This window comes from Stegastes partitus, unplaced genomic scaffold (assembly GCF_000690725.1).
Source record: "Stegastes partitus isolate 25-593 unplaced genomic scaffold, Stegastes_partitus-1.0.2 Scaffold157, whole genome shotgun sequence".
Classification (NCBI taxonomy): domain Eukaryota; kingdom Metazoa; phylum Chordata; class Actinopteri; family Pomacentridae; genus Stegastes; species Stegastes partitus.
In genome coordinates, this window is record NW_007577888.1 from 428,826 (window position 1) to 438,641 (window position 9,816).

The 9,816-nt window shown below is 43.2% G+C and overlaps 1 protein-coding gene across 4 annotated transcripts; it reads right to left on the minus strand.

The window, feature by feature from the left end:
- Positions 1 to 211: 211 nt before the first annotated feature.
- Positions 212 to 7,030, minus strand: klhl26 (kelch-like family member 26). 4 transcript variants are annotated; one of them, XR_520096.1, is made up of 4 exons: positions 6,837 to 7,030; positions 4,084 to 4,266; positions 1,322 to 3,630; positions 212 to 1,287 (listed from the first exon to the last, which is right to left on the minus strand). XR_520096.1 is itself a non-coding variant. In XM_008279385.1 (3 exons), exons 1-3 carry the CDS (start codon positions 6,884 to 6,886, stop codon positions 2,049 to 2,051), a joined length of 1,815 nt encoding a protein of 604 aa, XP_008277607.1. In that variant the 5' UTR covers positions 6,887 to 7,030; the 3' UTR covers positions 212 to 2,048. The 4 variants fall into 4 exon arrangements, 3 of the variants coding, with proteins under 3 accessions (XP_008277607.1, XP_008277609.1, XP_008277608.1); XM_008279385.1 differs by having other exon boundaries at positions 212 to 3,630; XM_008279387.1 differs by lacking the exon at positions 4,084 to 4,266 and having other exon boundaries at positions 212 to 3,630.
- Positions 7,031 to 9,816: the final 2,786 nt, after the last annotated feature.

The following is a 9,816-nucleotide window of genomic DNA, read 5'->3' on the forward strand; positions in this document are numbered from 1 at the left end:
AATTAACCAAAGAAATAACCTGCACATTAAGGAATAATTTTAAAAAAACATCTGCCTTTGCACATGAACCTGCAGCTCCCTGTAGCTGTGTGAGGAAACGTGTGGCTTTATTAATAGTTCCACCTTTTAGAATGCAAGGCCACGCTGCAGCGGACTTTCTGTGGAGATGCATCATCCTGCTAATATAAAAACATGAAAAGCACCTGCGGGGTATTTTTAAAACATGAGACAGCTTTATTAAAGGAAGCACATAAAGCTACACAAACGTGTACATTCCCCTTTGACTACAGCAGTTTCCTTTATATTGCACTTCAACAATATAATGTGCTTTTACTGACACAGGTAGACCAAGACGAAGACGCACTAAGGCAGACAGGAGACAGGTTTAGACAGGACGCTCCTCACCATCATGCTGGAAAAGAAAACCAAGAAGTTTGCTTCTTACTAGTAAACGCGTTGAGCACACGGACGTTGTCAGCGTCAGGAATCTGGAAAGTGCAGCAATGCAGTAAAAATGAAAACACCAGCTGTGTGAATTAAACATTTGTGAAAAATCTGAGAAATAGCTTCACTTTTTAAATAACAATTACCCTTCGCACAGTTAAATGTTACCTTAAGGACAAATCATGTGCTTTGTGCAAGTCGTGGTGCTCCTTGAACACAAAGAGCAGCACACACAGATGTTCTAAAGGACACACACACGAGTCATGTAGCTGCCGTAAGACGTCCCCACCGCTTTGTGTGGGTTTCAGCTCAGGAAGCACGAGGGCAGTGGTAAATAATAAACATTAACACCGTGATGTGGAACGACTGGTTCAAAGTCGAAACACATCCAACACTCGATTTTTGTGCCATCGTCACCGTGTGTTGATATGTGGTCTGTTGATTAGTACACCTCAGGAGACATCGAACATTAAGATTTTCTGAATAACAAAATTACAAGAAGATTAAAAAAAAAAAATAAATCACAACTGTACAATCAAAACGTCCAAAGTGATAAAGGTTGAGTGTGTTAATGTCTCTGCACCTGCTCCGATTAAATGATAGGATAAAATCAAAAGAGACTATTTGTGCTGCATGTAACTAAAGCCCTTTGATTGGTAAAACTTTAACACTTTTACAGACTGAACCATCAATATTTCTGTCATAAAAAAATCCTACACGTTTAGCTAATGCTACTCTGGAATGATCTCTTCAAGCATACATGACTTCACATGTTCCAATTGGGCATCAGACAGATCTGAGCTTTAGAAATAACCATTAGACCGCCTGCTTTCCTTCCAAAGTCTACACAACAGACCTTCAGTTATTTTGTTTGAACTGTTTAAACGATTACAGCTAAAGACACACATACATGGAATAATTCAATACATACATTATGTTCAAACATATGTACTGAAACTGTAAACATTCCAAAATTCACACTCGATGACCGAAAACATTTTTTGAGCCAATTATTTTATGCATAAACTGTATATGAAAAGTCAACAACCGAATGTGGAAGAGGACTGCAAGATGATATCGACAAAGACGGCCATCTTGGTGCTTAATGAAGAGGTATTATTAACCGGTTTGGAATCCATTACAAGCTTAAGAAGAGAACCCAGTCTGGCTCCATGAAGAACCGCAAAGGAAGAGTCAGCAAACAGCGGTCACAGTGGTCTAATAATTATATCCACAAATATATTCAAACAACAGATTACTCAACAATACCTTCCTCACTTGAACATATCAACATGTGTTGGTCAGCAGTCAAAGATTTAATTCAAAAGTTCAAAATGTCTCAAAGAAAGACCCTTACAAGTTTGTTTGTTTTTACATGAAATATTAATGAATAGTTGAATAAACGTGTTATTCAAAACAAGGCTAGAAAATGACACACACTTCTGAGTGATGCAGTTCAGTAGCTTTTGAGGGCACTCGCTCATATGAACACACACACGCACACACACACACACACACTTACATAACGTTCACACCTTGTGTTGACTCGACGGTCGGCAGAAAGAGCACATGGAATAAAATGTTCACAGTCGCAGGTCAGATGCTCAGTGCTGAGTGGTGTTCTGTGGAAGTAGAATCGGTGTCGAAGCGATTCCAGCAAAGGATTCTGGGAAGTGCAAATCCCTCTCCCACTCGTCTGTCTCTGTGTTGTACACCTGAACGATGCTCGTGACGTTGTTCAGGTGCCAGTTGTAGCCGCCGACGATGTAGATCTTTCTGTCCAGCAAGCAGCAGCCTGCCTCGGACTGGCCCGCTCTCATGGGGCTGACGGTGGTCCACTGGTCGCTCTCTGGAATGTAATACTCGACTGCCAGCACGTCAAAGCAACGGTCCACGTGGTCCATGCGACCACCCAGGGCGTACACCCGATCCTTGGTGCTGATCATGGCGTGCAGCACTCTGGGTTCATTCATGGGAGCTTTGAAGTCCCACTGGTCCGACGCTGGATCGTAGCAGTGGAGAGTTTTCTTGTCGTCTAACGAGACGCCGTAACCGCCCGAGATGTACAGCTTCTCTCGGCAGGGGGTGCCTGCGTGACCCCAAATCCGGCGTTTTAGTGGTTCCACATAAGACCACTCATTCTTCTTCGGACAGTAACACTCTACAGATGACAGACTGCCAGATCGATTGCGCCCCCCGGTGGCGTACAGCTGTCCATGCAGCACGTTGAGCTGAAACTGGATACGAGCCTCCTGCATGGGTTGGATGCGCAGCCACTGGCTCAGATGAGGGTCGTAGCGGAAACAGCTATCCACCGCCCCCTCGCCACTGCGGTACTGTAAGTGCTGTCCACCGACGACATACACAAAGTTGTCGAGTACGGCGACACAAGCGTGGCTGCAGCCCGCCTCCATCTCCGTCAGCTCTTTGAATTGGCGCGAAGCAATGTCGGGGAGGTAGTACACCTTGGTGCTCACTGTGCGGTCGTTGTCGGTGTACGGTGTCCCGCCAAAGGTGATGAGCGACATGACGTCAGAACGAATGAGCGTCCGCGAGCACTGCATTTCATGCTGTCGGAAGGGAAGTATCTGGTAATTGAAGGCCTCAAGGAGATACTGTCGGCACAGCACGTCCTCCACCATGATGTCCACCGTCTGAACGCTGTCCACCAACTCTGAGGAGCGCATGAGCGGGAAGCGCACGTGGCAGAGGACGCTGCTGGCTTGAGCCCGGCGCGACCCGTCATACTGGAGCCACCTGATGGCGGCGTGGAAGAGGTCGATCTCACTGCAGTTCTTCAGTTTGTTGCTTTGAAGGAAGAAGATGAGGCGCTCCATGGGAATGTGCAGGAAGTCCTCCTCCTCTGCAATCTGGAGGAAGTGACGAAAGGTGAAGGCGTCCACCGACTCCTTGAGGGAAGACAAGCTGAAGGTGGTGGCCATCTGCCCGATGTGCAGGCAGGTCTCGACGCTCATCGCTGACTTGAGGAACTCCTCACAGAGCTCCACGACAGGGACCATCTGCAGAAACACTGCAGCCCCGAGGACATCCTGAATACAGTCCAGGTCTAAAGTCACTTCTGCACTGTAGGCAAAGTCAATAATATGCTTCAGCCCTCGAGCAGACAGTCCCTTCAGCTCAATGGTATCTTGGTTAGACTCCCTCATGCCTCCGGTAAACATTGCTCTGTAACACAAGAACATGTCAGTAAACCACATGATATTTTACAATTCCACAGATTAAAACTGCGTGAATTTTTGATGACGTTCCATGACTAAGTCAGAGCAATTGTCCAATTCTTCTTTCTAGACGACTGTTTGTTTGAGGTCTGGTGTGCGAGGCAGATGAACTGAAGAATACTTTTTAATGAGACAAGTGTGCAAAACAATGTGACTATATTTAGCTGCACTGTCATGTCACCCTTTTGTACAAATGTCTGATTTGTATTTAGTAATTCAGCATTTTAAAATGTCCTCACTAAATGGACACACTTGTGTTCAATAATCTAACACTGACAAAGTAACATGTGTTTAGCGTATTCTGCAAATACATTATTCATCAGTCTTGGTCCGGTTAAGAGCATCAGCTTCCGATTTAAAAATGAAATGAGCAGTGTGAAGTCTCATGCTCCAGACTAACCTGAAGTAATCACTACAGGCGGCCAGCACTGCTTTATGGACCTGGAAGCGCTCCTCATTGATGGCCAGCACGACGTCAAGTAGTTGGCCTTGGGCCCGCAAAACCGACAAGCCCTGGAGGAGGGTGGCACTGTGACTGGGAGCCGAGAAAGTACAGCGAAGGGTGCTATTCTTGTTTGCCATACTGGAAAGAGAGAAAGGCCTCGTCACCATCAGTGACTAAAGAGATAGCTCCCTTTTTGTCCCAATGAGATTTACACATTTTCTACAGACCTTTAGTTCTCTATTTAACTTTATTTTAACGTACATCTAGGCTATTAGGAGCTAATATGCGCTGAACAAATGTGCTGTACAGCCCTGGGATGTGGATATGGAGTGTCTGGTGACAGCAACACTGTGAATTTTATTTAATCTGCTGAAGTCAGCCGGGGGGGGGGATTGTTCTGTAGCGTATAGAGCTGTGCATTACTAACAATGTGTCTGTACATTGAACATAAACACAATTCTGATGAGGAGAAAAGCTATTGCTCTGCTTAGACACTTTATTGCTGCACACAGACACGACACAAAGTGCTTTGGGTGGAAATTTCATCTCAAGAGACAGAAATATCAAACGTTAAGAGATCAAAACAGAAACAGAGAGAGAGCATTAAAGTCGTTCTGACATCATGTCAAGAAGAAACACAAGCCCCAACACAGAAACAACACATGAAAGAGACGGCTGTACTGAGACTGCTTCCATGGTAGTGTTTGGACGTTCTCGGTTTCATCAGTCTGTTAAAGCGACGGCATTCTGTCAGTCGGACATGGATCACGTTTACATGATTGTTCTTCGTGGCTTCATACAGACATCCTCACCTCAGTAACAAAGAGACAGCACTCTGGGATGTACAATATCAAACTATTATTCATGTTTCTGTTTCTGTGTGACGGCGAATTTACTAACAATACGATAAAAAATAATCAGACCTGTTAGAGACTCTTTCATCTCAGTTTTATTTTTCTGGACATTTGACTTTGTAGGAGATGTGAAACTGCAGGGCAAAAAGAACGCGGAAAATACCTTTCGATGTTGGCACGCAAACTAGGTCTTCTGCAGTCTTTGTGATGCTAACGCTGAAATATGTAAACCTCAAACGACATACTTCAAGTCTGACGTTGATTTGGGGAAGGATTTTGAAGTATGTTGTTAGTGCGTTAGACTTGAGGCGTCGTAAGATTGCAGTTGCAGCTTTTACGGTAAAGTGCCCGTAGCGCTCATTCAGACATGTAGTCGACATGTTCAGATCGATAGAAAGGAGTGCATGCCTGAAAGGGGCTTCTGTTAGCGCTTCCACTGCCGTCATCCAATAAGGTCATGAAATATTAAAGGTACAACGGGCCAGAGACTGAAGCAATAAAGTATTTAGTTTTGTGTACCTGTTCATACTTGCGTGCTGATCTTGTGCATCAAGATGTTTTTGTTGCAGCCTTAAAACATGAATGTAAACTAAATACAGTCGTGACTCGATAATCCGACACTGAATGTGAAACCTTCTTTTATGTCGGATTGTCAAGACGGAGGTCGAGATACAAGGAGGGCTCGATGCTGGAAGGCTCATTTGTTGGTAATTATTGTTCATAGTTGTTATAATAACTAGTAGGACTGGTCCGAACAGCACTTTCTGCGCTCTGGATATTCAGGCCCAGTTAATGATGAATATCCAGTATTAGGGGGGATGTGCAGGTTAATAAAGAGGAAAGGCATCCTCCCCCTCTGCACACATGGGACAGAAGCCCTAGAAAAAGGAATGAGCAGTGCAGCATTAACCTGCAGGATGCTGTGTGTGTGTCTCCAGAGAAAGTCATTCCTGATGAATGAAAATGAGCTGAACGCACCTGAACCACAAAATGATTCAGGAGCTTCTTCATCTGCACACCAGCCGACAGTTTATCAGTGTCAGTGAATGTCATGTTAGTTCTGAAATGTGTTCTGTTTTTGGAAAAGGTTTGGCTGTTTTACATACAACTGAGTCAATAAGTTGTTAATATGTACACCAGTTATTTACCGTCAAATATCCTGAAACTGTAAATGGACATGTTGAAGTCACCTGCTATTAAAACAATACTGCTGGAATTAAATGTAGGAGTCCCAGTGAGACAAGAATGTTTTTTTTTTTTTAAACACACCTGTGTTATTCTTCCATTGAAAACTTAAAAATGTTTATGGTTTGAATTGAAGCCAAAACACCTTCAAACTCTGACACCTTCATCTACTTCTCAACCATCTTTATGTGGGTTTGAATTAATGGTGGCAAAAGTGATTTTAATAAAGGAAACCATTTGAAGGACGATATTTTGTATTTATCCTTTATTGTGTGCACACTTTAAATAACTTTTGTCAGGTTTTCGTAGCAGTTAAGTCAGACCTTAACGATGCCAGCTGAGTGTGAAAGTGATGAAAATGCTTCAAAGCTTTTGTGTCGCCTCCTTACAGCCCAGCAGAGCGCCTCAGGTGTGTCTTCACCTGGAACTACACCCGCTAACCTACATTCTTAACTTTATTTCCGCCGCTGGGCGTCAATGCAAAGCGCAGGCAGACCGGCTGCCTGGAGGCCCGGACGACGCCTCGGTGTTTCCTGGATTCAAGCCGCAGCGCCGAACTCGGGCCGGGCCGCGGTCCCCGGAGCCGGCGGGGACTCCCAACGGGGGGAAACAGCGAGAAAGCAGCGCTCCACCGCGGAACACAGCACACCCTCACCCCGCCTCACTCACCTGCTCTGCGAATGCTTCGGAGCAAAATCTCCACCATCCGACTCCGCCATGTTCTAGCGCACAGCAACACGCATCGGGCATCTTCGGGGCTGTTAGCAGGAGGTCCGCGGCGCGCTGGGCCTGCTCATGGTGTCCGGAAAGTCTGCGAACAGCCTGTTGTTCCGCTGCGGACGGAGAACATCTGTCTGTGAGGTGCGGCGGTGAACACGGTGGTGACCTCTCCTACCGGCTGCTCGCCGCCCGTCCCTCCTCTGTACCTGCCGAGTCTGACCGCCGGGGGGCGCCAGAGTCCCGTCACGATAGGAGGATGAACCGGCGGGTGGCTGGTGGGCGACAAACCCAGCAGAAGGGCCCCATGAGCTGCTTCCAAAGGGTCACAAAAAGCCCTCTAAGTTTCCCCCACAAACATAGAAGCACGCCAACTGTTTGTAAAGGCCTCTTAGTTATTAAATAATATGATAGTGGCCCCATGATGAGGTTTTTATTACCCCTGATGCTTCATGAAATTGATTTTATTATGACTTCAACATCATAATATGCATTCATTAACTGGTTATGCTATTCCTCTTTATCCCTTAGAGTGTAAGTAAGCAAAGTATGATGTCTGATTCAACCCTCGCCTTATTTTTTTTTAGAGTTTTTGATGAAACTAGAAAAGCTGCTGAGGCGATCTGATTCATAAATGTGACTGTTGTCTGCACACATTAACCTTCAAACATAACTCAGGTGAATATATTAGCACAATATCTTCGGCCTTCTTATTGAATATTGATTATCTGTGTTGTACTACATCAGTAGACAATAAACATTAAAGTGAAAGACAAGATTTACATGTAATTTGAACCCAAACTACATTTTCTTTTGCAGAAAATGACATCATAAACTAATAAAGTCACCTTTTTTCAGTATTAAGCAGCCGGATTATTTGTATTATAATGTTTTCAGCCGTATTCAAATGTAATTTCATTGTTTTCANAAACTAATAAAGTCACCTTTTTTCAGTATTAAGCAGCCGGATTATTTGTATTATAATGTTTTCAGCCGTATTCAAATGTAATTTCATTGTTTTCATGTGTAAACATCCTTCAGTAAACGTTAGAAATACACGTTAATGTGAAAGTTTGAACATGATTGTTGTATTCGTCACTATTTTCCTGCAGAACCAGAACCATGCTGCCAAAATAGAACTGAATCATTTGCATCACTACACGTTATTTTAGTGTTTATTTAAAAAAAAAAAAAAAAAGCAATACATAAATGACATTTGTATGTGTTATGTCAAAAAAAACTTTGCATTTAAAAATAGTTTGACTCATCACCTCTGTAGGAGGGAAATAAGTCAGACTTGTCTCCACCATAAAGAAAGTTATTGCATTAACTAAAATGATCAAAACCAACCTTTAAATTGTTCGTCCAGCGATTTGATCTCCGAGTCAATAATTCTAATAAACAGTTTACTCTTGGCGATCAGTCGAGAGTGTTTTATCATGTCAGGGAATTAACTTTGAGCTCAGGTAACTATAAAGATCAAATACGTAAAGTGACTGAAAGGAAGCTCTGGAAAGCACAAGAAGCAACAGTATACGCACAAAACATTTATTACTGACTACAACAACAAATATAAAACATAAAATGCAAACAATGATGAAAATGCTGAGTGTGAAACCAGATGTGGGTCAGAAGTGTGGCCTGGAGACTTGAAAAGCCTTTCACCGAAAGCAGCAGGTAAACTGATAAATTTGGGATGTTTGTTTTAAGGCCAATTGGAATTTTGAAGCACCCGTTTAGTAGATAGAAGCTCGATACTTGCAGTGTCCTTGGCGGGATGTCTGGTGGTGGGAGAGACGTGGCCTTCAGCAGAGTTGGATCAGCGTGTTGAAGTTGAAAGTTGGTCACAAAAGGACCAAAGTGAGAAGTTCTGTGTCCGGTAGAAAATCCGTCTGTCTTTCGGGTGAATGGCTTTTTAATAGTAAAACAGCTGACCAATCACAAAGAGCTCCCCTCCCAGAGGGGGTGTTAGATGTGATGCCCCTGTGGTCAGGGGGGTCATAAGGTGGTCAGGAGTTTTGTTCTAAAGGTAAAAAACTTTATGTACTTGTATTATACAGAGTTAAACCTGATGAAAATAAAAATCTCACATTCAGAGGATCGCAAAGAGTCTAAACATGAAATATTTAGATCATACAGAACTAGAATATATTATGTATTATGTAACAAGCAGATAAAATCAAGAAGAACTTGTCCAACTATGATTAAGCTTTGGGGTGTCTGTCGAGATATTTCACATTTAACAACACTTAAAATAACATAAGATAGTAAAGGCACATTAAGATCCTCCTGTCCTTTCTTCCCATTGTCCATGATTGCATTCCTCAGGTAGAGAGACGGGGGGAGAGGAGGGGCAGTAGAACAACAACTGTTCTCCATACGGCCATTTGGCTGCTTCAGCCAGCTCAGGCTCTTATCTGTTAGCTGCCCTTTGAAGCTCTGCACGGTGTGATCAGCTGATTCACACCTTCCTGTCACCTGGGCTGTAAAGTTTTGTGTCTCTTTGGCGTCTGTGTCTGTTCACATCCTGCACCTCTGTCGTTTTTATTTGAAGAGACAGAAGGAAGGAAGAGAGAGAGAGAGAGCGGTAACTTCTTCTCATTTCAGTTGATCTTGTTCATTTGAGCAAATAAACAAAGAAGAAAAAGCTTTATTGTCATTGTTCAGAAAATACAACCACATTTCATTTGACATCTTCTTCAGCTAATATTGGTCACAGTCTAAGAAAAGAGAAGTTAAAAGGTGACATAAATAATAAAATAGCAATAAAATAAATACTCTATTAAAAGTGCTAAAGAGCATTTGTTAGAATGAGTCCGTAACTTTGTGTTTGCTGAGGAGACAAACAGGGAAACTAACCTGGACAGCAGATGAACTATTTCATGCCTTTTGTTTTCATATCTGTTATTAGCAAAAAGATTCAATCTGCTAA

Excerpts from the sequence above, each read along its gene's own strand:
- klhl26 (XM_008279385.1), bottom strand. The coding sequence starts at position 6,886 with ATGGCGGAGTCGGATGGTGGAGATTTTGCTCCGAAGCATTCGCAGAGC. Across the intron at positions 4,267-6,836 it reads CCGAAGCATTCGCAGAGCAG|TATGGCAAACAAGAATAGCA; the intron begins GTGAGTGAGGCG and ends CTCTCTTTCCAG. Across the intron at positions 3,631-4,083 it reads GCCTGTAGTGATTACTTCAG|AGCAATGTTTACCGGAGGCA; the intron begins GTTAGTCTGGAG and ends CTTGTGTTACAG.